The 27,913-nt window shown below is 42.3% G+C and overlaps 1 protein-coding gene across 1 annotated transcript in view; it reads right to left on the bottom strand.

Annotated features, from left to right (window-relative positions):
• Positions 1-27,913, bottom strand: part of LOC121281444 — an 80,819-nt gene that overhangs the window by 141 nt on the left and 52,765 nt on the right. The window contains exons 9-11 of the mRNA XM_041194389.1: positions 13,932-14,117; positions 9,203-9,278; positions 3,541-3,599 (exon numbers count right to left, since the gene is read on the bottom strand). Coding sequence (XP_041050323.1) covers positions 3,541-3,599; positions 9,203-9,278; positions 13,932-14,117 — 321 coding nt within the window. The remainder of the gene's footprint in view (positions 1-3,540; positions 3,600-9,202; positions 9,279-13,931; positions 14,118-27,913) is intronic.

Below are 27,913 nucleotides of genomic sequence, written 5' to 3'. Positions count from 1 at the left end.
AACGTTGAAGCAGTTGTATAAATATTTTTTTCCAATACAAGGTGAAGCTTAACAATGCAACAGGAAAAACTTTGCAGTTATGTTCAGTATTTTTTTTTGAAAAAGAGAGAGCTCTGCCTAGTTTGTCTGCACTGTAGTTACCCCTATCAAATTCTACAATGGAGGTCAAGACATTCAACTTTAGGTACTTTAGAATGCACCAAACCTGATATCTTGCAATCTGCCGGCTTTCTCTTTCTTTTCAAATCAAATATGAGGAAAACTTGCTCATCTAAGAAAAAGTAATAATTTGTGGAACAAGGAAAGTGGTTGAGCAAAGGCTTCCACAGGCCAGGTGAAAACTATTCTATGCATTTAGAAAAGTCCAGTAAATTGCATGACCAATAAAAGACTTCATTGTGTAAAACAAAAAAATCATTACATTCCCTACCATGAGACTTCAATTTGAAAATATTAGGGATTTTCTTTATTTATACTTGCATACTTTGAAATTTAACAAAAAACTAGGAAATTTAAAAGCTAACATGGGAAGTTATAAACACTTATGAAGGAGTATCATCAGCTGTTAGTGGAACCATGCATTTACAGCAAAATGTGAAGAAGACAAAATTAAAAGGATTGAGCTGCTAGAAGTGGAAAAGAGAGTTTAACTTTTATGTTTATAGCTCAAAAAGTTGTTCAAATATGCACTAAAAAAAACGAATGAATACAATAAATGGGGAACTTAGCTCATGGTTCAATTGAACATAGAACCAAAGAGGAAAAATCTAATTTGAATTTATTTATTCTGCTTCCTGTAACAAGCAGACAAGAGAATGGTTCTGGACAAAGTGGTCCATGGGGAAAAAAGGGTTGGGCTTAAATTTTCCCAGCCATGTGGCGGCGGGCTTGGAGGCAAAGGGGGTGGTGCCAGGAAAATAGATGGGAGCCATGTCGGCACAGCCTCCCTGAAGCATTCTTGCCCCTGGGGAAGTTTCCTGGGACAGTCTTGGAAATGGATCGTCTGCCTGCTGAACAGAGGCAGTCAGCAAATTTGTCTATTTGAGGCCACAATTAGGAGTGATTTAGAGGGCTTGCGGACAATTTGTCAGCGGCGGTGCAGCACCTGTGCCACGTACAGAGGATGCCATCTCCTTGGAGGTAGCCTCTCCATGGCAGGCTGGGCAGCCATTGGAGTCGGAGGCTCCATTTCCACAAGGAGACAGAGGGAGGCGTGTGGGGGAAGTGGTTGTGGATTTAGGATAATGTAAACTGGCAGCAAAAGGCGCACCTGCAAGTCCAAAGGTTGCCACTAGCGGGGTTGCCCCTCCGATTAGAGGGGCCTGCCTGATTGGCCCCTATGAACTTTTAATTTAAATTTGCGCTTCTGAGGTGCTTCCATTTTGAGGCCCCCTTCACCGTCCTAACTCCATTAGCAGTGTCCACCTCTCCCGCTGAGGTTGCCGAAGCTGTAGAACTGCCGGCCCTCTGATTGAGCTGGCAGCATCTGGGGCCCACCTGCCATTCTTATTAGGACAGCAAGCGCAGAAGGTGATCAATTAAGAGGCAACCTCCAAGAAACTAGCTCGGCTGGCCTGGCTTCTGGCAAATGTGGGCTCGGGACCCCCAAGGTCGGGGTCCCGAAGCCTACGGGGAAGTCCTGCCCACTGGTTCAGGCCTGACGGAACAAATGGCCTGTGTCTGTGTAGTAAAAGCTAATAATTCCATCACAAAATATTGGATTGTTTAATGGGGTGGAATAAAGGTTAACTGTGGAATTGCTTGAAGGAAAACATCAATGCAAATATCACAGAGTGATTTTCATGACTGTGTATGTGAGATCAGTCTAGCCTAATTTGACACAATATCACAGTCTGAATCATCAACAACACTGATCTTAAGTCATAGCACAATGTAATAATATTTCTGTTTGAATCTATAGTATTAAATATATAATATCACTGTAAAATCAATGATTATATATTGATTAGAATGTATCGCCAATGATTTTTGAAGCATTTGAGACAAAAAGAGCTAAATCATAAGATAGCTTTGATGAGAAAAGGTATTTGGGCCATCTTAGTTCAAAATGCAGAAACAGTGTGTAGTCCCTCTATTCGCACAGCCAATTGCTTCTTAACCAAATCCAAGGTTTTTATAGCCATGAACTTGCTCGGAACTCCACACTACTCTTTGCGTGAAGAACTTCCTGACAGTGACATACATTTGCCTTTTGTTAAGTTCAGCTTGCCTGATGGCTGCAATTTAACTTTAGGTAGAGTTTGCACAAGAATGATTTCTGTACTTTTACTATTTTAAAATCTCCCTAACGTCGCCTGTTGGTCACTTCTTTCCAGGACTAAGCACTCAGGTTTTTCTGACCCTGTGAAAACACTGAAGGATATTGGGTTTTACAACAATCCGACAGTCTCACAGACATTTGCCCCAACACCGCTAAGGTACCGCAGCAACATGGGCCTGAATCTTACGTTTGCTGGGCGCGCGCGATCAGCAGGCCCAGAAGCGGATGCAAAATGCGTTTCCACCTGCGATCGGCTCCGGAACGTAATTTCATGCTGGTTGGGCAATTAATGCCGAGTCAGCATGAAACGTGCGCTGAGAAAGCCTCAGTGCTGCCGAGGGGGGCAGGAAGAGGCAGGAGTTGACAAAAGTGAGGGTGCTGGTGGGCGTTTCTAGCGACCTCCCTGAAGGCAGACAGCTGCTGCGGAGCTGCCTCAGGAAGCTGCAGACCTGTTCAGGTTAAATGACAAGAAAAAACTGCACCAAACTGTGTCTATGTAGCACATTCAAGCACCTGACAGCAGAACTCAAAAACATTAGTCCTCAGATATCAGGTTTTACTATATTTCACCCCGGATATTTCATCCCGCCCTGGAATGAGGCTTCAGTGAAAATGTAAGGGCCACCTGGCCAATTGGCCCGTCCGCCAACCATAAAAGTGGACGGGCCATGTAAAATCGATCTCAATTGCTTCCTTAACAGGCTTAGTTACCCATTAATTGTCAGTAGGCGTGCTTCCAACTGCTGTGCGCGCCCACCAAGCAAAATATCGCATGAGTGCACGATGACGTTGGGATGCACACCTGACGACTTCTCACATGACTTCACACACTGTTGGGTTGGGTGCACACCCACACAACCAGCATAAAATTGTGGCCTTAGCCTGTTTGACTGTTGGAATATGAGTTTGCAACCAGGATTTCACACATTTTTGTTTCCCAGTTTTAGCTGCATCAGCAAGGGGAAGTTGCAAGTAGCTCAGGTGATTTTCCACTGCAAAAGTGGAAAGACAGACATAACCTTCCTCTGCCTGCTGTGTCTCACACCCACCTTGTAGGATTTGGCTTCACATAGTGCTGATTGTCTACACTCAGCCATGAGAATGAGTATCACCCTCACAAAAGGAAGCACCTTGTCGATGTGAACCCATTGGAATCTGAATAAACTATAGTTTACATTTCTCTTTTGGATATACATCTGTAACTTGATTTCAGTGGGAACTCAAATGGAACATAGAACTATTCAGCTTTTCAGGAATACCTGCATAATACAAAAGATTATCTGTAGTGGAGATGGTTGATTCACTGTCTTCACCTCTCCTGTGTTTAAAAATAAAAAACAGTTTGTAGTTAAAATTAAGTATTTAAATAATGATTGCTTTATGTAAATAATTATCTAAGCATTTTTCTTGTTTTAATGAAAGCTAACTTTAACAGATGATGAACTGATTGAACCTTATTGTTTTTTGGGAAAAGGAACCTGACATTTGCAATAATTAATTAAATAGTGTTTGTCATAAAGCCTGGTTTTACTGTTTTTGTGTGTAATCTTCACCAGCAATGTGGTGGGGCTTTCACCTGCACAACCATAGTATCTATAATGACATTTGCATAACACATGCAAGCTCCTGGTGTTGGCACTGCCTGTCCTTGGGAAATGACCATTTTAGGAATGGGAACTAATATGATTCCTGCAGCGTATAAAGAGCTGCAACAGGTTAACAGGGCCACAACGCAAGCCTTGTGTTGGATGAACCAAAAATGTTTCATCATCTAAAAATGTAAGGCACAGACGATGTTGAAATACTGCTCCAGCAGGAGTTGCTCAGGAGTAAGGATTCACTGGAATAGACCATTGGAGCAAAGGCCACAAGAAAAGCAACAGAAGACAAATAGAAGGAAGTAGCCAGGGCAATCAGTGCCAATATGACTAATTCAGCTCCCCCCGATTGTTTAAATGTTTATTATCAATGACTCTGGGATTGTGCGATGACATTTAGAATTCACCTGGATTTCACCTTCATTTACATCCTTACTCACCTTCACCCTATAAAAAGTCTTATATGGCATTCAGTTAATTGTGTGCCCCTTTCATAATATCCAATATGGGCTGAATGTTGACCCCAGAAACTTACTGCATGTCATCTCTAGCTCTACATGTGGAGGAAGCACGGCACATCCTGGGAGGAAGGCTGTCGAGATTGTTTCAGATGGGGAGGTATGGGAGATGTGTCAGCTGTGGGGTTATCATGTCTTTTTCTTATGATCATAAATGTTACAGCAGATTGATAATGCAATATCCTTTCCTGTTGACTTAGTTCATGTATTTTGATACAGTATACTTTTAAGAGGGTGGTCTACATTATACATGGTTTGTGTTGTGTTGTGGTCCTGTTAACCTGTTGCAGCTCTTTATAAGCTGCAGGAATCATATTAGTTCCCATCCCTAAAATGGTGGTATACATTACTAGAAGGGAAATGATGTATTTATTGTGTATTCCAAATTTAGTTTCACTTTTTTGTTAAGCAGCAGAAGACAGCTCCTAATGCCTCCAAGCTTTACAACAATGTAAGACTGTCCTCATAGGCCTGGTCTTAATAAAAGAACCTACAATGTGTTGACCCAATCCCTTATGAGTGATTGGTACCTTGTGTCCTTTACAACAAATAAGCTCAAAGACTTATATTGTTATAAGAACATGACATAGTTGATCAAGGGGGCATGTGGGTACAGTTAGTGACCACTTCATCCCTGAGAATACCTGCTTTGCCCTGGCATGTTGTTGCTGATTATGCATGGGAAAATGTAAAAACTAAGTTACTGAAGCATGTATCAATGATTTGGGGCAGAATCTAGTGTAGGCGATAGGGGTCTCACCCACTGGCTAAAGAACCAGTGAGAGACACTTGTCACTCTTTTTCTGAAAGGCCCGCTATAGTTATTGTCAGTCAGGAACTTAAATGGGTAGCAAAGGGCCTTCCCCAAGATCAAGGGCCTTGGGGGGGCACAAGCCCCACTTCCAATAGCCGCTGGCCAATCAGTGGACCCTCTCCTTCCCTATGCTGGATCCCTTGATCAGGAACTGAGTGCCTTTGAACAAGGGACTATCCAGCCACTGACCCCCCACCCCCCCACCCCCCAATCCCCGGAAGCCCGGAAGCAACACCAACAAGGCTTGCTTTTCATGCTTCCCGCATGGCGCGGCCCCCACCTGCCACTGAGTGAATGCCAGCAGCAGTGGGGTGAGGTCCTTAAGTGGGCATTAATTGAGACAATGGTAGGAAGGTGAAGGAGGCCCACATGCCACTCTCCAACCCAATTAAACCAAATTGGCAACGGGTGAGGGCATCAAATTCCTCCCTTGATTAATGCACCTGTGAATAGGTGACCTACTACCATTTGTGATGTGGTATAAAAGTCCCGGGACAGTGGCAGTGAGGTGCATGTGGTGAGGGTAAGCTGTGGGTTGGGCTGCAGTATGCTGTAATGACCTTTTTGTAAACTGCAGCCTCAGTGGCACTGGTCCTGGATAACTGAATGTAAAAGCATCTCAATCTGTTTATTCTAGTATGGAATACCAGTGTGTGTTTGCTGCATCTAACTCTTCCTTCCAAATAAAACTAAAATACAGGGAATTCCCAATGGGAAACCCACTATTCCATCTATGCAATGGGGAGGAGTTTGGAAAATGGTAGACCTAGAACAAAAGTCATTTTTATAAGTGTTAAAGCAGTTAACAACAGCAAAAAAAAAAATAAATTTATAATCAAAATTTTTATAAATCCTTAAAAAATATTTGCTGAGTTCTTTAAATTCACTTCTACCTTTTCCCTGGTGCCCAGCAACCTGTAAAATGCATTTTGCAAGGTTGACAAAATGATTGGAAAATTGAAGCAGTGATTTAAAATGGATTGCATTGTATCATCACACCATTATTGCCTCATTGATTGAGCCTGCCCATATATGGGCAATTTCTTTAATTGTCAACTAGAAATGACAATGGGAAATGGGTAGAAATTCATTATAACAGATCTTTGCAAAGGCCCCAACAGCAAATACTGTTTAAAAATTGGGCTAAATGACTGAGGAAAAACCCAGCCTAAATATTTTAAGCAAGTGTGCAAATGAATGCATTACTTGTACAAAATAAAATGGCATATTCTCCACGCGTTCACATTATTTCTTTGGTTTCCTAGTGCAATACATGTTCAGCATATTCATACCACTTTCTTTCCTCATTCCACTTGGATTCTGTTCTGAGACTGCCAGGAGCCCTAAGGTGAAGATCTATAGTCACAAACTGCACATTCACTAAATTATTTCTATTATGAAATCCTAGTTACATTAACTCATTTTCTTAACAGGGAAGTTTCATATTCTGCATTGAGTGGTTCACTCTCCCATCTCTCCAAAGTCTCTCTAGTATCCATAAGGCACAATTACGGAATACGCTCCACTTGTTTTGATGGGTATAACTGCGACTGCCGTCAAGAAGCCTGACACTATACACAATAAAGCAGGTGGTCCTGAGGAGGTGGTAGTAGGCTTCTTTCTGGAACCACTTCAGTAAGTAAAGCAGTCCATTTGATTGGCATCTCACCCACCAGTTTAAAAGTCCATCTCATCCACCGCTGACAAATTGTGGCGGCAGCATGCTTTATCCACAAAATTTTCCAAAGCTTTTTAGGCAACAACTCCCAAACCTATGAATTCCACCACACAGAAGAACAGGAGCAGCAGATGCATGGAAATAGCAACTCTTGTAAATTCCTCTTTAAGTCACACCGATTTCTGACTTGGATCTATTTCACCATTTGTCATTGTCACTGGTTCAAAATCCTGAACTCACTATTTACCAGCATTATGGGAACAGATTCACTAAAAAGACTGAAGTGGTTCCAGAAAGAAGCCTACTACCACCTCCTCAGGACCACCAGGAATATGGATTAAATGTCAACCTTGCTGTCAATTTGTCCAGATTGCAGAATCAATATTAAAAGATAATCTAACCATCACCACTGACATTCAGTGGCATTGCCATCATTAAATCCCCCACTATCAACATTCTTGGGGGCTACCATTGACCAGAAACTGAACTGGACTAGCCATATAAGTACTGTGGCTACAAGAGCAGGTCAGAGGCTAGGAGTCCTGTGGCGAGTAACTCAACTCCTGATTCCCCAAAGCCTGACCTCCATCTACAAGACACAAGTCAGGAGTGTGATGGAATACTGTCCACTTGCCTGGATAAGTGCAGCTACAATAACACTCAAGATGCTTGACACCATCCAGAACAAAGCAGCCTTCTTGATTGGCACCTCATCCACAAAAATTTACTCCCTCTACAACTAACGCACAGTAGCAGCAGTATGTACCTTCTACAAGATGCACTGCAAGAACTTGCCAAGGCTCCTTAGACAGCACATTCCAAACCCATGACCGCTATCATCTAGAAGGACAAGGGCAACAGACACTTGGGAAAATCAGCACCTGGAAGTTCCCCTCCAAGCCACTCACCATCCTGAATTGGAAATATATCGCCGTTCCTCCATTGTTGCTAAGTCAAAATCCTGCAACTCCCTTCCTGACAGCACTGTGGGTGTACCTACACCACATGGACTGCAGTGCTTCCAGAAGGCAGCTCACCACCAGAAACTGAACTAGACTAGCCATATAAATATTGTGGCTACAAGAGCAGGTCAGAGGCTAGGAATCCTGCGGCAAGTAACTCACCTCCTGCTTCCCAAAAGCCTGACCTTCATCTACAAGGCACAAGTCAGGAATGTGATGGAATACTGTACACTTGACTGTCCAAGAGCAACTAGGGATGGGCAATAAATGCTGCCTAGTGAGTGATGCCCACATCCCATGAATGAATAAAAACAAACCATGCATCAAATAGAAATAAATCTGTGAAATCAAGGAGACAATACAGCTTCAATTCAATCAGAGCATGGTTAATTGTCTGATCAGCGTTGGAAGCATTTTTATTCCATGGCCAGGGTTTTCTGTTTGATGTATGGGGGTGGGCCCTGCATGCTGATGCACAAAATGACACGTGGTGACATCAGGTGTGTGTCCTGACTTCACCGCGCATCATTCCAATCTTTTGTTCGGCAGGCGTGCACCAGAGTCAGCTGCGTGCCCGCCGAACTATCAAAGGCCTATTAAGGCCATTACTAAACTAATCAACCGGTTTGACAGGGCTGCCCATCCAACCTTAAGGTTGGCAGGCAGGAGAAGAGCCCAGGCGGCATTTGCATTTTTCGTGAAACCTCATCCAAATGTGGGATGAGGTTTCATGAAGGGGTTATTAAATTAATAACTATTTATTAAACATTTGATAAATATATCCCAGCTCATGTGACACTGTCACATGAGGGGACATGTGTAAATGATTCGTTTTTTATTGTGAAGTTTCAAATAAAACTTTATCTCCCTGAGGCAACTCTGTGCCTCAGGGAGATTTCTGCACTCTTTCATGTGCATGCGCAAAAGAGCACAGGCTCCGACTCTCCTTCTTCCCCCCCTCCCCCACAGGAAGCAATGAGTGCTACCGGGCGTGCGTCATGCTGGGTGGGCTTTAATTGGCCTGCCCACTTAAAATGACGGCACGCAGCCGATCAGCTCTGCACACGCTCCCAGCCGGCCCACCCGATGGAGAGAAAATTCTCCCCCATGTGTTACAGTCACAAACATGGATGAGAACTTCTTCAGTCATCTCCTTGCTTACAACTCTCTAGACACTAATAAAAGATAACACAAACTAGCCTTTATTGAACAAGAATCTAGTGGATCAAAACTGTATTAATATTACTCTTTATTCTTTGCACTGAGATATTTGCGAATGAAGTACTTGGACTATGAATTACTGTTTGTCAGTAACAAAACTATTTTTACAACCATTTTATTTTTTACTTACAAGTTTTCTGTTAAAATATCCTCTTCGTCATAGTCATCTAATCGAAACCTCTCCTGCATTGCTTCTTGTGATGCAGCTTTCATAAAAAGATTTTTAAAAGGTTCACATAGACATCTTTAAACAGTCTAATGATACAGGAATTGAATTTTTCTACAATGTTAAAATTGCATTAAAAACAGAACAATTTTAATCATTGAGGCAAGTGAACTCAGAAAAGTTCATATGCGCTTGCTGTTATGAAAATTATCAGTGTGGCTCCAACATACATGTGTGCAAGATCTGCTTCTGAAACATGGTTAATGTGTGTAATTTTCTTACCGATGTTAGCATGTAGATACAATAACTTCAAGAAGCAAATGTTGAACTCTGAGGAAACATTTGTTGTGGATATTTAAAAGAGTCCTAGCGGATTGATCTTGTCATTTGTTTATTCACATTTAGTCAATTGATAAAGATCAGTCCTTCATGAGGAGGAAAGACTGAGTGACACAACGAAGGGTTAACATGTTTTTTTGTCACACCTGGGTCTTCCAGCTCAAGTCCTGCTTTCTGAGTTACAGAATTGTGAACTCAAACCCAAATTCAGGGCTTGACCATGTAGCCTAAGGGCAGAATAATGCCGTCGGTGAGTGGGAGCAGGCCCGACATGTTAAATGACGCGTGATGACGTCGGGCGTGTGTCCCAACATCATCGTGCGTCATTTCGATATTTCATTCAGCGGGCGCGTGCTGGAGGTGACTGTGCACCCGCCGAACTGTCAACGGTCTATTAAGGCCATTAAAAAGGCATTAAAGTTGTTAACAACGCTGCCCGTACAACCTTAAGGTTGACAGGCAGGCGAAGAGCCCAAGCGGCCTTCGCGTTTTTCAGGAAACCCCATCCATGGGCAGGATGAAGTTTCCTGAAAGTTTAATTAAATAAATTCTGCAAATTTCACATACATGTTCCAGCTCATGTGACACTGTCACATGGGGGACATGCTTAAATAATTTTTTACTTTATTTATTAAAACATTTTATTACAACTTAATTTCCCTGAGGCAACTAGCTCTGTGCCTCAGGGAGATTGCTGCCCTCTTTTGCTTGCATGCACGATAGAGTGCAGGTCCTGACTCTTCCTCCTCCCCCTGCCCGCACAGGTAGCGCTGAGTGCTACCTGCTGTGCATTACACTGGGCAGGCCTTATTTGGCACCCACTCCCGCCCAGCAACCCCCCCCCCCGGGAAAAGTTCTCCCCTAAGACTGACAGTTCAGTGACGCATTGGGAGCTGCGGTCTTGTTGGACAAGTGTCATTCTGATGAGATCTAAAACTTAGGTTCTGCCAGCCTATTTGAGTGGGTCTAAAAGATTCCATGTTGTTACAAAGAGAAAGAGTTTTCCTTGTTTCCTGTGCAACATAGATCTGTCAACCAACATTAAATGATTATTTATCTCATCTTGCTAACTGTGAAACATCACTGTGCAAGCTAACTGACTAATTTTCAACTAATATAGGTGCCCGAACTCCAAATGACAATTCTTTGGTAATGATGCACTTTGGTATATGAGGACATGAAAAGCACTATATAATGCAAACTAATTTTTTTTTATCCGAAATGAGTTTGTACATTCTCCACCTAGCTACAAGTCAAAGTGGATGTTCAACATGAAACTCTGGATAACTTGGCTAATCTCAGCCTTACATGAATAGACTCAGTCTGTAAGGCTCCAAAGAGCAGTGATGTGGTCTGTGGAAAAAAAAAATTCATACATTTGGAAAGTTCTTTTGATTTGAAATTTAAGAACATGGAGTAGAAATTAGACCTTGTTGCACCTATTTTTGGAACTAGTGGTCTCGTGGCCACTTAAACCATGTATGCAAATAACTAATGCCTATTTTAAATCCCCTCTGGAAAACTCCATACTACCTTGACTGCCCCTCCAATCCTTGTTTTGCACCTCCATTCATTTCCTGGAACTTACCATTGGGCCTCTGCCCGTGAGATTTACTTCAAACAGGCGAGCTGCCTGTGGAGGCTCAGTGGTGTTGACAGCTCACCCAGATAATATTATTGAGACTTGATGCCTACTTTTGAATCAGCCTCAAACCTCCCAGTTCAGATGTGCATTGAAGCTGCATTTCTGTTTTTGTACTTTAAACCAGGTACAGATTAATTTCTACATCGTGGTTCAATAGAAATGACAGAACTTTAGAGTACATTAACTCGCTTGTGTGATGTGGAACTATTTGATGTAAAAATAATGTTCATATTATAGCCATTCTAATGAACATTTGGCAGAACCATACTTAAATAAAGTGTTGTGGTTTCTGAGCTAGAAGTTCCTAAACAAAAGAGAATGAACATTTATCCAGCAAGTTCAACATGATTTTCTATTCATAGGATCATAGAAAGTTTACAGTACAGAAAGAGGCCCCTTGGCTCATCATGTCAGCACCAGCCAAAAAAACGAGCCACCCAGCCTAATCCCACTTTCCAGCATTTGGTCCGTAGCCCTGCAGATTACAGGACTTCAGGTGCATATCCAGACACCTTTCAAATGAGTTGCGGATTTCTGCCTCTACTACCCTTTCAAGCAGTGAGCTCCAGGCCCCTACAACCCTCTAGGTGAAAACGTTTTTGTCCATTTTCTTGTCTTAAAATTGTTTATTTGCTTTAGAAGTAGGTCAAGGTGAGCTCTTTGGTGCACATAGCTCTTCCATAAAACAAATGATAAATAAAAATAACACAAAGTCAAGAATTGATGGTTAGGCTTTCTTAAGGAAAGAAAGACTTATATTGCACATTTATCACGTTAGATACATCTGGATGAATTTGTTTTGTGTGATTAGTTTTCCATTATCTAGTTCACATTTTTTAGTTGAAGCAAATGGAGGAAAGTTCTAGTAAAAGTCATGAACAATAAATAATCATTAAAGAGGCAGAATATGTGAAAACATTTTAGTCAATATTTTTCCATCACTAATCCCAGTGTTATCCCTCAATATTATAGCACATTTGAGCTGGGATTAAATACCACCTGTTCTCAAAAGCAGACTTCACTCTGGTTGCAGAATCTATATTGGAACAGCACTGATAATTTTCTCAATACAGTATCTTCCTGAAAACATGAAAAAAGGGGGCACTACCCACCCAACAGAATATACTAACCGAGATGTGATAATGGAGATATTTAGGTTTAGCAGACAAGTACTAACTTGTCAAGACTGCTGTCAGGTTCTGGGTCTCCAAACTGCTATTCCCCTTCTTGATTGTGGGAGGGTCTAGGGTGACAGCTGATTGCTATCATTCTGGGATTTATTGTCCAATATCTGAATTTGATCGGTAATGTGTGGAGAGATATCATAGCTCACATTTTGTCGATAATGATACACCCAGCTTATTTTAAATTTTACACAGCCTCTCCCTGCTGGGAGCTGTGGGACAATAAATTGGGCAAATCTAATTTGACTGTGAAAATTTAAGTACAGGTACTTGAAAACAGTTCAGATAGCTGGCCCCTCACCACAGCTATTTTCCTTCTCTATTGGAAGTGTGCACCCCAGACCAAGAAGGAAACCCACCAATAACTTGCCAAATAATCTAAATTAGGCTGATTTCCTAAGTTCACCATGGCCAGCAGTGTGTCAGCCACTATTTAAACTTACTGTTATATTTCCACCAAAATGAAAAATCCTGGCTTCTTTCTGCACTGTCCTTTGGTGCCCAGGTGACACTGGACTCTTAAAAAATATATAATGGGTAGGTACAATATCTTACAGCATCATTTCATTCTCCAGGGCAGATGTATATCACTAGCTCACCCTAAACTATTGCCAGAGTCCTTGTTTTTATTTGTTTTTTAATGATAGCTATCACGGAACTGCCTCAACACTGAACACAAAATCTTACCACAATAAAACCACAGCACGAGAAAATGGACAATGTGAGAAATAAATTTTAATATGCTGGCATATGTTTGAAAAGAAAATGAACCAGAAAATGTAATTCTTTTATCACATGCTGGCCTTGTATTGCTTCTCTGCAAACCTTACTCTCCCCCTTGGTATGGTGCTGATTGTGGCACTGCTAGTGGAGGGATTAGCTGTACGCATATCTTCTGAAGAAATGGAAGGATTCATTAGAGAAGGAATTTCTCTGCCACTAGCTGCTGAATTTCCACCTTGACTTTGATTACATTCCATTTTTGAATGGGTCAGACTAATTCCTGTCATGATCTGACTAGAGGCGCAAGCTTGATCCAACACCTCCTCAGTGACAAGGGTAACCAAAGAACTAATATCATCACTAATTTGACTCAAACTCCTTAGCATTGTTATGTGCATTTGTTGCAGATTTGTATCTACTTGTTTGAGGCCAACATAAATAGCACCCCATATACTGGACATATCTATCTCAAGAGAATTCTGGATCTCAGTAAGGCCAACCTTCAGAGCACTAAGTTGGTCTGCCATTCCATCCTGCAAGGCATCCTGCAAGTCTGCAAACATGGTGGCTTGCATGTCCGCTGTACCATACTGCTCTGTGGCTTGCAGCTTTGCCATGTTAAGCTGCTCAGCTGCAGGCACATCAGTAAAATTAGCATGCAGATGAGCTTCAAGATCAGCCATGGCAGCTTGTAGGTCCCCACTGATTGCATTCTTAGCCTCTTGTAGCCCCAAGAACAGAGCCTTAATATTCAGATCAAGCAGATCATGTGGCACTACAACTTGCATCTGATGACACCTACGTAGCCTTGTGGATGGTCTAGAAACTGTTTCCTCCACCAGCTGTGCTACAACTGCTTGTTCTGAGGTGACTAGCTGCATTGATCGCTCTTGTGGTGAAGGTGACTGTGATGTTTCTTGAGCCCCTCTGGTGGTTATCTTGATGCTTGATCTGGCTGGCCTCTCCAGCACCAATTGGACTGGCACATCTGCTCGGATAGAAAGAAACATGCATGAAACTACCATTCACCCAGCAGCAGACGAAGCTGTTGCCTCCAAGCTTGAAAACAGCATCATCTAAAATGGATTTGATGGTAATAAGAGGGATAAATGAAGCAACCTGTTATCATTAATAACAGGAAGCAGCAAAAATTGTTGTTCAAGGTGAAAAGAAGAACATGGTAATGATGAAATCGCAGGTCTGATTATGATAAGGGCATAAAATGAAAAGTTCAGTGATAGCCCCCTGTCAAGTTAGACAGAGGAAAAACATTTTGAACAAGATTTGATAAAACATAGCTGTGGAGGTATATATACAGCGGAAGCAAAGTGGATGGAAATTAATAACATTAGGAGAACATAATAGTTATTGCAACTACACTGACCACCAAATCAAGTTAAATAGATAAATAAAATGCCGTTTAACTATTGAAGAGCAGTTGCAAAGCGTTGGAATATGAGCACTGTGAAATGGACAGGACAAAGATAGTTGGAAGGGTGGGGTGAAAGCAAAAACAATTCCAAAAAGATATAGGATTCAATAAAATAACTACTTTAAACAATGTACATATGATATAATAGATTCAATGCTTAGCAATCTTCCACCAGCACGGTTCAGTCACCTGGAGGTGAATAAATTTCTGCTGTATAAAGTTAGATTTTATACTGTTTTGAAGAGTAATCTCAAAATTAAAAGAAAAAGACAGAGGAACATGGCTGTAAGAGAAGTAGAATTAGAAAATAAAACAGAATGACAGTCGGCTTTTAAGGATATGAAAAGACTACTCATATGAGAATGAATGGAGAAATATGTAGGAATAAGGATAGTCTGAGATAATCATGTTCACCATAGGTTAAATTACAATAAAATTTAGTATTTATGCGAAACAGTTTCCAACTTTTCACCAACACTAAATGTGTCTAATATTAATCGAGAGTGAAGCCACAATCTGCCCCTGGAATAAAGTAGAATGAGATTTCATCCTTCTCCAGGGAAATGCACTTCAATTAAGATCTGGATTTAGGTCAGGCCCTAACCCTGGATTCACACCATGTTTACAGTACCCTATAAAATGTGCAGTGTGAATGTATCCCATAAGGCCTGACACTCCTGGAGTAGGCTTTGGAGCAATGGGGGAAATGTTGGTTATGCTGGATATCTCACAAGGGTTAAATGATGGACAATTATTTCTCATGCATTTGATAATTTTTAGGAATCACGGAATACTTTGTAGGATATTTACTCAAAATTAAAAATTAAGCACAGTCCTTAGCAGAAAAAAATTTCAAATAGCCTGTGAAAGACGTTGGGCTGGATTTCTGGCCCCGACACCGGTGGACATTGTCTTGGGAAAATTTGGATAACTGTTATGTCTCTCCAAATTTTCCTGTCCTGCCTGCAGCGATGCCTGCCAGTGTGAGGGCCAGAAAATCCTGGCCATTGACTTATTTTCAAATTACATGTTTTTATCCAATGCTTTCTCATATTCCTAAGAAGGGATTGCAGGATAAGTTGAAATACTTTTTCTGCAGTAATGATATTATAAGATATAAATACAGCTACTTCTCCTCCTTTAGGTACCAAGTCCTAAGAGGGTGTTCGTGACCATGGATTTCTATTGGATTGGTCTAAGATCATGCTTGGCAAAGTGCTGCAGTGGCTTGCCATTACCTTCTGCAGTGTGGCTGACCAGGGAACTCTCCTGCTCTTACCGCCTGCTAACAAGCACATTGGAAAGATTTACAGGCTGATAATCAACCTATGCGGCCATTTTATGAATGCACCTTCCATGGCCTTCTAAGTCTTGGAGCAGGACTTGAGCCCAGACCTTCTGGCGCAAAGATGGGGATGTTACCATTGTGCTGCAAGACCTCCTGTATAGCTACTAATGTACTAAAATGCTGGCATCACAGAAAAAAAATTAAACAAAAGAAATGGTTGTTCTAATATGTACAAAATGTTTAATCAAGATTGAAATATTAAGCTCATAGGAATAGCATTGTGGTAAGGATAAGATAATTTTAAAAGGTTTAGCACAATAACAGAAGTTATGGCAGGAGCACTTTTATAGCAAACTCGGTGCAAAAATGTAAAAGTTACAATTACTATTGGTCAATACTGAATAGAAAATAGATACATGCCAAATTGTTTAAAAGACGTAGCAATGACTCAATCAAAGATTTTAGTTTTCTATTCATAAAACAGAACAGGACAATGATAAAAAACATTTCATAAAGGTGAAAAATGACTGAATTTGATACAAAATGTAAAGCAAATTACTAGGCTGGAAGTTATATTCGGTTTCTAGAAGTATACCAGGTTGAATGGTAACCTAAAAGACATGGTTGCCAGCATGGTTTTCTGCATGGCCATTCTATTGCTGATCTTCTTCCCTCAGTTATGTATTCCAGAACACTGCTCCTAACCCTTTGATGATTATTCTCTCCTTACTTTAGATATCGCTTAAGCCTTTGACAAAGTCTGCCAATTTGTAGAAAAACAAGCTAACTGACTGTCCACCAAAGTCATGTTCATGGCTATCTAGCTTTACTCGCATCTCAGTCTAGCTTCAGATAGTGGTTAATCCTTAAACCCTGTGTGTATTAACTTCGGAGTTTGCCAGGGATCTGTCTTCACTCCCAATCTTCTTTATCATATCTGTTGCTTCCCCCATTTATCATCCAACTTTATGTACTCTTGATATTTCCACTCTAATTCATCAACTTCAATCAGGTAATAGCATTCAATGCACAATCTTAATTCTTCTCACAACACAACAATTGCTTCATTGAATCTTGGTTCTTCCTCAACCCTTTTTAATGGGCAATAAACATTATTTTTATTCAGTTCTTTGAAGACTGCCAAAGCTTGTCTTTAATTGGGCTTTGTGGATCAGCCATGGACTAAGCTCCATTTGCAGTGCTTTCTTGTCCATAGGCATTCTTGCTTTACCATGCCTCTGAACTCACATGGAACTCCTGCCTTCAGGAAGCTCAAAATTTTCTTTTCATGCCAAACACTTATTTTCTCCTGATTAGAGAAGTATTTAGTTTGTTCACTATTATCAGTAAAATTGTAAGCAAAAATACACATATATATACAATATATGCAAGAGCCAATTCCCTTGCGGTAATGTTAAAGATTTTAAGACTCAGCATTGTATTTTTTCTCCCAGGGATGTATTTTCTTATGTTCCTTTAAGAAGTCTTGAAAAATATCTAATGCTGTATTATTATTTTACCTTGTACAGCTGTCTCCCTTGTATTGCTCTCATGTCTTTAAGGTTTGCAACCTTGAACAAGAGTGCTGGGAGCTGGGTGAGTGAGGGAGTTAGGTGAGGAGGGGAAGGAGGTGCTCCTTTGCTTTTTCTAATTTTTCCACCTGTAGGAATTGGTTCTTATTCCACTGCAGGGAAAGGAGCTAGCTGTTTGGTGAGTATCTGGTAAGTGGTTAAGGTCTATTCTATTCCTAACATTTAAAATAGTATTCAAATTGGTGGTACAGTTAATAAAATACAGCAGATAAGAAAATAATTGAATAAAATAACGACGTAGTTAATTTAAACACATGAAAGATGGTAGGGCAGATGATGTTTCATGGCCGCAGCATGTGAGAGTTGTTGGATGTCATTGTAATCACATCTTTAGTAAATGTTTGCAGCTTGAGGTGTTTTGGCTCAGTGTCATTGAGCTGGAGGCTGAGCTGCAGATACTGCATTGCACCAGGGCGGAGGAAGGTTACCTGGACACTTTGTACAGGAGGCAGTCACACTCCTTAGGATGGGGTCTTCTGATCTGGTCAGTGGTTAGGGACAGGAGGGTGTGATTGCGAGTGAGGCAGGTAAGGGGACCCAGAGGACATGAGTGCAGCCTTTGCAATTGTCCAACAGGTTTCAGGTACTTTCAGCTTGTTTGGATGAGCGTGGAGGCTGCAGGGTGGAAGAGCTGACTGGCCAGGGTATCATGATACAGGAAACCATTCAAGTCAGGGGAGCAAAAAGGACTGTAGTGGTAATAGGGGATAGTATAATAAGGGGGATTTGCACAGTTCTCTGCAGCAAAGAGCAAGAGTCCAGAAGGCTGTGTTGTCTGCCCAGTGCCAGGGTTCAGGACATCTGCTCAGGGCCAGGGAGAGCTTGGAATGGAAGGGGGAGGATCCAGTTATTGTGGTCCATGTAGGACCAATGACATAGGCAGGACAAGGAAATAGGCTCTGCATGGTGAGTATGTGGAGATGGTACCAAATTAAGAAGCAGAGACTCAAAGGTAATAATCTCTGGATTATTACTTGAACCATGTGCAAATTGGCATAGGACAAATAAGATTAGAGAAATTAATGAGTGGTTCAAAGAATGGTGTGGTAGAAATGAGTTCCGGTTCATGGGTTCACCACTACTGGGGAAAGTGGGGGCTATACCACTGGTACTGTCTATACCTGAACAATGCCAGGACCAGTGTTCTAGTGAACAGCATATCTAGGGAAATAGAAAGGATTTTAAACTAAATAGTGGGGGCAAGGGATCAAGTTTGGGAGGATGCAGTAAATCAAAGAGTAGAGACAAGGAAAGAGAGAAAGGTACTAAAATGGGAAAATGATAAACAGACCGTGACAGGAAAGAATATAGAATACAACGTAAGAGTAAATTAGCAGATAAGGCTACAGGTTACAAAGTTAATAAAAAGGACAAAACTAAAGTCTCTGTATCTGAATGGATGTAGCATTCAAAACAAAACAGATGAACTGATAGCTCAAACAGAAAGAAATAAATTCAGTCTGATAGCCATTAGAGAGACATAGCTGCAGGATGATATAGGTTGGGACCTGAATATTGAAGCATTCATGAAATTTAGGAAGGACAGGAAGCTAGAAAAAGGTGGAGGGATGGCTCTATTAATTAACGATGGTATTAGCACAATAGACAGGGATGACCTAAGTTCAGGAAACGAGAATGTAGAAATGGTTTGGGTAGAGATGAGAATGAAAAAGACAAGAAGTCACTTGTGGGAGTGGTGAACAGGCTCCCTAACGCTACTCACATGGTAGGATGGAGTATAAAGGGAGAAATAATGGGAACTTGTCAGGAATGCATGGCAATAATCATGAGGGAGTTTAATCTACATATGAAATGGAATAATCAGATTGGCAAAGATAGCCTAGATGAGGAGTTCATAGAATATTTTTGAAATAGTTTCTTAGAAGAGCACATTCTGGAGCCAACCAAAGAACCAGCTATACTAGACCTAGTATTGTGCAACGAGATAGGATTAATTAATGACCTCACAGTGAAGGCACCAACCCCTACCTCCCCCCTCCCCCCCACCCCCTTCCCTCGCAGGTAGCAAAGATCATAATACGATTGAATTTTACATTCAGTTTGAGGGAGAGGAGTGGGTCCAAGACTACTATTTTAAACTTAAATAAGAGCAATTATGAGGGCATGAAAGCAGAGTTAACTAAAGTGAACTGACATATTAGGTTAAGGGATTGGTCAATAGCGATGCAGTTACAGCCTTCAAAGAGATATTCCAGAATACGCAGAATAGATACATCCCAAAAAGAAAGAAGAATTCCAAGGGGAGAATCCACCATTTATGGTTAACTAAAAAAGTTAAAAGTAGTATCAAATTTAAAGAGAAAGCATTTAATTTTGCAAGATGGCTGGCAGGTCAGAAGCTTGGACAGAATATAAAAATCTGCAGAGAGTGACTAAAAGATTCACAAGGAGGGAAAATATAGAGTATGAGAGGAAGCTAGCTAGAAATATAATAACAGTAAGGATTTCTATATTTAAAAGAGAAAAGAACTAATAAATTGAGCATTGATCCTGAAGAAAGTGAGTCTTGAAAATAAGGAGATAGCAGATGAATTGGACAAGTATTTTGTCTCAGAAATATCGGTAAATCAGAAAATGGAAGGAAGGAAGGAATTCAAGAAAATTACCATTACCAGGGAAGTGGTACTGGGCAAATTTCAAGAGCTGTGGGCTGACAAGTCCCCGGATCCTGATGGACTTCATCCTAGGGTCTCATCTTAGGATGGCTAGTGAGATAGTTGATGCATTGCTTCTAATTTTCCAAATTTCTCCAGATTCAGGGAAGGTCCCATTAGATTGGAAAATAGCAAATGTAACTCCTTTATTCAGAAAGAGAGACAGAAAGTGAGACAGAAAGCAGGAATCTACAGAAGTTAGCTTAACATATGTCATAGAGAAAATGTTAGAAGCTATTATTAAAGATGTTATAAAAGGGCACTTAGATAAATTCAAAGCATTCAGGCAGAGTCAACATAGTTTTGTGAAAGGGAAATCATGTTTAAACAATGTATTGGAGTTCTTTGAAGAAGTAGCATGTGTTGTGGATAAAGGGGAACCAGTGGATGCACAGTACATAGATTCCAGAAGACATTTGATAAGGTGCCACTCAAAGGTTATTTGTGGAAAATAGAAACTTGTGGTGTGGGGTAACATATTGGCATGGATAGAAGATTGGCTAGCTAACAGGAAACAGAGAGTAGGCATAAATGGGTCATTTACTGGTTGGCAAGATGAAACAAGTGGTTTGCCACAGGGATCAGTGTTGGGGCCTCAACTTTTTACAATTTATATAAATGACTTGGATGAAGGACCAAAAGTATAGTTGCTAAATTTGCTAATAATACAAAAAAGGGTTGGAAAGAAAGTTGTAACAAGGATTTAAGGAAGCTACAAAGGGATATTAATAGGTTAAGTGAGTCGGCAAAGATCTGGCAAATGGAGTATAATGTGGGAAGATGTGAAATTGTCCATTTTGGCAGGAAGAATGAAAAAGAAGCATATTATCTAAATGGTGAGAGATTGTAGAGCTCTGAGGTGCTGAGTGATCTGGGTGTCCTAGTGCATGAATCACAAAAGGTTAGTATGCAGATACAGCAAGTAATTAGGAAAGCTAATAGAATATTATTGTTTGTTGCAAAGGGGAATCGAATACAAGAGTAGGGAGGTTATGTTTCAGTTATACAGGGTCTTATTGAGACCACATCTGGAGTACTGTGTTGGTCTCCTTATTTAAGGAAAGGTGTAAACAGGTACTAGCATTCGGATCTGGATGACTTGCCTGGAAGTATGTTGGAGGCAGGTTCAATCGATGCATTCAAGAGGGCATTAGATGATTATTTAAATAGGAACAATGTGCAGGGTTATGGGCAAAAGACAGGAGAATGACACTGAGTCATAATGCTCATTCGGGGAGCCAGTGCAGACATGATGGGCCGAATGGCCTCCTTCAGCACTGTAACAATTCTGTGATTCTGTAAATACATTGGGAGCAGCTTAAAGAAGGTTTACTAGACCAATACCAGGAATAGGAGGGTTGTCTTATGAGGAAAGATTGGATAGGCTAGGCTTATGTCCACTGGAGTTTAGAAGACTAAGAGGTGACTTCTTGTTTGATCATGATGGGTCTTGACAAGGTGTGTGTGAAAAGGATGCTTCCTCCTGTGGGAAAATCTAGAACTCGGGCTCACGGTTTAAAAATAAGGGGTCGCCAATTTAAACAGAGAAAAGGAGAATTTTTTTTCTCTAAGAGGGTTGTGTATGTTTGGAACTCGCTTCCTCAAAAAGTGGTGGAAGCAGTGTCTTTGAATGTTTTTAAGGCAGAAGTAGCTAGATTCTTGATAAGCAAGGGGATGAAAGGTTATCGGGGGTGGGTGGGAAAGTGGAGTCAAGGTTACAATGAGATCAGCCATGATCTTAATGAATGGCAGAGCAGGTTCGAGGGGCCGAGTGGCTACTAATTTGTATGGTCGTATGTTTCATTTTGTAAACCTTAAACAACTTAATTTTTAGTCACACTTCACTATTACTGCTAAATCTGAATCTAAACATCTTGGAGTGGTTTTCAATACAGGCTTGGGAACCCAACACCCAGAATATTTCTGGATCCCAAAACCTCCTCACGTCAGTGACATGACGCAATTTTTAAACGCGAAGTACCTAATTGGCCTGGAGGTGAGCTCAGCACCCAATTAGTTACATCAGGATTGGCCTGGAGATGGGACAAAGAAATGGAGGGCCCTTTGAAAAGAAAAGCAGCAGCATATACTAGGCTTGATGTTTGCTGAGGAGATGGTGTAGGAGGGCTCACAGAGTCCAGTAGGCATCCATGGGCAGCACCCAGGTTCTCTGACATCTCTCAAGGTGTCAACTGAAGCAGTCACTGAGACACAAGAGATATTGGGTGGAATCGTCCCAGATTTGCACTAAGTGTGGTAGCGGGCAGGAGAAACGACATTTTACCCGCCGGCCGCAATGGCGGCTTGTCACGCAGCATCATCCCAATCCTGCCGCATTAATTATGCATTCCCAGGAAGCACACCGTTTCCACGGCAGGCAGGCTCTCATTCACCTGCCACGCTGTCGTCTCACCGCTTCATCACACCGGCACCATATTTAAAGTCCAGCCATGCGCACACCTCTCAGGGCTTCCAGCCCATGACCGCTGCAAAGAAGACATGGCCCTGAAAGGCAAAAAGACTGCAGTCCCTGCCCCCCGCCCCCCCACCCCACCCCAGTTTAATGACAAGTCCGTCGGGTGCCATTTGGATGCAGTGGAGGCCCGCTGTGATGTCCTCTACCCCCTCCCTGGCTGCAGGAGGGGCAGCGACATTACCAATCCAGCATAGGGAGCTGAGTGGTCAGCGCCAGTGCCCTGCAGCAAAAGGACAGACATCCAGTGCAATAATAGGATGAATGGTCTCCTCCATTCTGCCAGGGTAAGTCACCTTTCTCATCACTATCAACTCACACATTCACAAACCCATCACATATCCACAGGGATCTCACACTTCAAGTGGCCATTTGCATCACTAGATATCAGCCACCCTCACATATGGGAACAGTTGAGAAGGGGCATCACTGAGGAGCACAACAGCTCTTGTCAATGCCATGTTGGAATAGGTGAGGGAGGCCAGCTTACTCTGAAATCATTCTCTCCTCATCCTTGAGGAAAAGAGAGCTCACAATGGTTGCAGAATGTCTTGAATGGGTGATGGTGTGGCAGACTTGATCAGACACCGACAGAGCAGGCAGCACTGGCCATAGAGAGGGTGCCATCACGGCAGGATGTCGGCAGTGGTTAGACTGGAGGCAGTGAAGACCAGGGTTATTTGCTGCATCTTCAGATGAAGGGCATGGAGGAAGCCCATGCATGCCATGGCTCTTCAACTGCTTTCATCTATTGGGTTGGTTGTGCAGAGGCACCTGCTCAGTAGGCCGTGTTCTCATTCCCAACTTCTTGTGCTTCCCACAGGACCTGAATTACAGGGGGTGCAGTGTGTCCCAGTACGCTCATTACCCACCTCTTCAGCAGGGGGTTGACCTCACAGAGCCTGGATTATTACATCAATCCTCTGCAGCATCTATAGACACACAGATCTCAGTTGGGCCTAAAGCAGGTTGAGCATACATCACAACTAAACAAGAGGAGGAGAGTGAGCAGAGTCAGCTCAGATCGGTCAATTCCCCCTCAGAGGATGGAGAGCACATAGCCATGCTTTGCTGGGCAAAGGTAGTGCATCTCGGGCATCGTACACAAGGAGGGCCAATCTGGAACATCAGATGCAGATGAGTCCCTGAATGTCGGAGAACCCTGAGACATTGTGGAGCCATGGGCAGATAATGGAAGAGTTCCTGCAATGCATGTGCACCAGTCATGAGTTTTGAGGTTTTGAGTGCACGAGTTCCTCCATTGAGAGGGTGGCCATCTTCATGGGGAGCTATATGCAGCACCACTTTGAGTCAATGCAGGGGCAGCACGCTGAAATGCATAGAAAGAGTGAGACTCTTTGGCAGCGACCGCTCTGTGACACCGATGACACAGAGATGCTTGGAGTGAACGCCAGCTACATTCCAGATGTTGGCCTCATCAAGCATGCATAGGCGCCATGAAAGAGCTGAGGCAGCTGATGAGACAGGTGTGGAGGCAACCCCTCAGAGGCACCTGCGTCATTTCCCGCCTCCTCAGCTCCTCTGACGCAGGAACTATCCCTGTTGCAAGGCCCTATGACAGAAGCTGCCCCTGCAATGATGCAGATGCAACAGCCTGTGTATGTGACCCCACAGGCACCTCCATGACAAAGACGAAGCCACAGGCATCTCAGCTGGATGCAGATACAATGAAGCAGCCTGTCTGAACCTCATTCTCAGCTACAGCATTGTGTAGAGGTGGGTGTGAATGCAAGGCACCACACCATTAGTTACTACACAAGATTAAGAGAACATGGTGAGGGGGGTAACATATTAGCATTGATAAAGCATTGGTTAGCTAACAGGAAGCAAAGAGCAGGGATAAATGGGTCTTTTTCAGGTTGGCATGCTGCAACTAGTGGAGTACCACAGGGATCGGTGCTCGGGTCTCAATTATTTACAATCTGCTCCAATGTATTGGATGAAGGGACCGAATGTATAATAGCTAAATTTGCCAATGACACAAAGATAGGTAGGAAAGTAAGTTGTCAAGAGGAGGTAGAGATTCTGCAAAGAGATATAGACAGGTTAAATGGGTGGACGAATGTGAACTTGTCTGCTTTGGCAGAAAGAATAGAAAAGCAGTATACTATTTAAATGGAGAGAGATTGCCAAGCTCAGTGGTACTGAGGGATTTGAGTGTCCTGTAACATGAATTACAAATAGTTAGTGTGCAGGTGCAGCAAGTGATTAGAAAGGCAAAAGAAATGTTGACCTTTGTTGTGAGGGAATGGAATATAAAAGTAGGGAAGTTTTAATGCAGCTGTACAGCGCATTGATGAGATGACATCTGGAATACTGTGTACAGTTTTGGTTTCCTTATTTGAAAAAAGATATAATTGCATAAGAAGCAGTTCAGAGAAGCTTCACTCGACTCATTCCTGGGATGAGGGGCTTATCCAATGAAAAGAGGTTGAACAGGTTGGACCTATACTCATTGGAGTTTAGGATAATGAGAGGTGATCTTGCTGAAACATAAGATCCTGAGGAGACATTTTCTTACTAATTCATGGGATGTGGGCATCGCTGGCCATACCAGCATTTATTGTCCATCCCTAATTGCCCTTGAGAAGATGATGGTGGGCTGCCTTCTTGAACTGCTGCAACCCATGTGGTGTAGGTACACCCACAGTGCTGTACTTGAGAGTTCCAGGATTTTCTCCCAGCAACAGTGAAGGAACGGTGATATATTTCCAAGTCAGGATGGTGAGTGCCTTGGAGGGGAACTTCCAGATGGTGGTATTCCCATGTGCCTGCTGCCCCTGTCCTTCTAGATGGTAGTGGTCGTGGGTTTGGAAGATGCTGTCTAAGGAGGCTTGGTGAATTCCTGCAGTGCTTTATGTAGATGGTTCACACTGCTGCGTCTGTTCATCGGTGTTGGAGGGAGTGAATGTTTGTGGATGAGGTGTCAATCAAGTGGACTGCTTTGTCCTGGATGGTGTCAAATCTCTTGAGTGTTGTGGGAGACCAAACGCAGATTGGATGACCGCTTTGCAGAACACTTTCGGTCTGTCAGCAAGCATTACCCAGACCTCCCTGTCACTTGCCATTTCAACACTCCACCTTGCTCTAATGCCCACATGTCTGTCCTTGGCTTGCTGCATTGTTCCAGTGAAGCTGAACGCAAACTGGAGGAACAGCACCTCATCTTCTGACTAGGCACTTTACAGCCTTCCGGACTGAATATTGAGTTCAACAATTTTAGATCATGAACGCTCTCCTCCATCCCCACCCACTTTCTGATTCCCCCCCTTTTTTTTCAATAATTTATATAGATTTTTCTTTTCCCACCTATTTCCATTATTTTTAAATGGAAAATTGTTTTATCTCTACCTTTTTAGCCTTTTTCGATTCCTTCACCCCACCTCACCCCCACTAGGGCTTTCTGTACCTTGCTTGTCCTGCTTTCTACTCTTAATTAGCACATCCCTCAGATAATATCACCACCTTCAACACCTCTTTGTCCTTTTGTCTGTGACATCTTTTGGTTATCTTCACCTATCACTGACCCTCTATCTAGCTCTACCACCACCCCGCTCCTTAAACCAGCTTATATTTCACCTCTTTTCTATTTTTACTTAGTTCTGTTGAAGGGTCATTCCGACTCGAAACGTTAACTGTGCCCCTCTCCGCAAATGCTGCCAGACCTGCTGAGTTTTTCCAGGTATTTTTGTTTTGGATTTCCAGCATCCGCAGTTTTTTGCTTTTATTTAAGATATCAATGGTCTACTCAATGCAGGTCCATGTTAGTAGATGTCTCTGGTTGTAGCACCTCTCTGTCTCTGTGTCTGGGTACCAGACAGGCATCAGAAGCCACCTCTTCTGCCTGGCAACCAAGCATAAACCTGCAGGATGCGCTTCCTGTGCTCACAGACCAGCCTGACATTCAATGACTGAAAACCTTTTCTGTTCAGAAATCTGGCTGGCTGGTCTGTCGCTACCTTAACGGCCACATGGGCGTGATCAATGACCCCCTGGACCTATTTTTCTTTCATATTTCTTTAGGAGGAGATGCTGTCATCGCAGTTTTAATGTAAAGTCCCCTAACCAGTCCAATGCCCTGCACGCGTAACTTCAGGGTGTCACGCTCAAACTTGAGTTAGGGGCAAGATGTTATTTAATGTTCCATAGTTTGGTCAGTCGCAGCCAGGTAAGGTTTTGAGGTGGTACTTGTACATCAGAAAGCCACATCGGCTATGTGCAGTGCATACTCTATTGAGGGTTATCCACATGCTCTGGGGCAGATTGAAGCCTGGATTGTTGAGATGCTGGGTCAGAGACAATGTGTTTATTTGGAAAAGTGTTTTTTGCCCAAACTTTCCTCCAGGTTTCATCAGTGTTATGGAGTTGGAGATGTTCAATCTGTGGCCAGAGGGGCTTTTGTAGAGTCAAGTAGAAAGTTGGGGGGTCGTGAAGGTCTTTATGGATGGGGAGGTCCAAGTTGCTGCTGATCTAAGCTATTTCTCTGCATGCTGCTGCATCCCATCGAATGGAGAATATTTGAGAGGACTGGTAACTATTGAACTGGAGATGATCTCAGGTTTCAAGAGATAATACTCATTACTGAGTGAAGTTGTGTGTCATTGAGTTTGGTGTGGCAACTTGAGGCCTGTCAAGTTTTTGTAATGATATAAAGGCACCAATCACTCATAAGGGATAGGGTAAACATGTTTAGGCTCATTTATTGAGACTAAGCATATGAGCACATTTGTACAAAGGTAGAAATCTTTAAGACATCAGCAGCAAGGCTGTGTTTGCTGTGTTCTGCTCATAGACCAAGGTGAAACTGAGACTGGATCACACGACACACTTCCCTTCTAGTGATGGCATGCTGCTATCTCTTAAAGGCATATTACAACAAGGTCCATAAGGGTGCACAGTACTCAGCTGTCAAAAAGACCAGAGTTATAGCAAATATATGACTGATGGTGGTTTTTGCATCCCATCTCCTGCTCATGAGTTTGCAGATGATGTTCACTCATGTCTTAGTAACAGTCATTCCAAGGTGATGGTGATAAATTAGCGAGCGGTCAAAGTCACTCCAAAATAGGTGGGAGTCAAGTCATGTCTTACTTTTTCTCCACAGAGGGTGACATTTAGAGACTGGCTTGGTTGGTTGCAGTCTCCACTTGTAGAAATATTCAGCCATTTTTGACGGGTCAGAGTTTAGCATGGCTTCCATTTCCTGGAAAGATTTTGCCTGAGTTGTCAAGGCAATATCCTTGGCGTAAATAAATTTTCATGATGATGAGGTGGGCATGATGCTTCTGTATATGTTAAAAAGT

This window comes from Carcharodon carcharias, chromosome 8, assembly GCF_017639515.1.
Source record: "Carcharodon carcharias isolate sCarCar2 chromosome 8, sCarCar2.pri, whole genome shotgun sequence".
NCBI classification, from domain to species: Eukaryota; Metazoa; Chordata; class Chondrichthyes; order Lamniformes; family Lamnidae; genus Carcharodon; species Carcharodon carcharias.
This window is presented reverse-complemented; position numbering and strand designations above follow the sequence as displayed.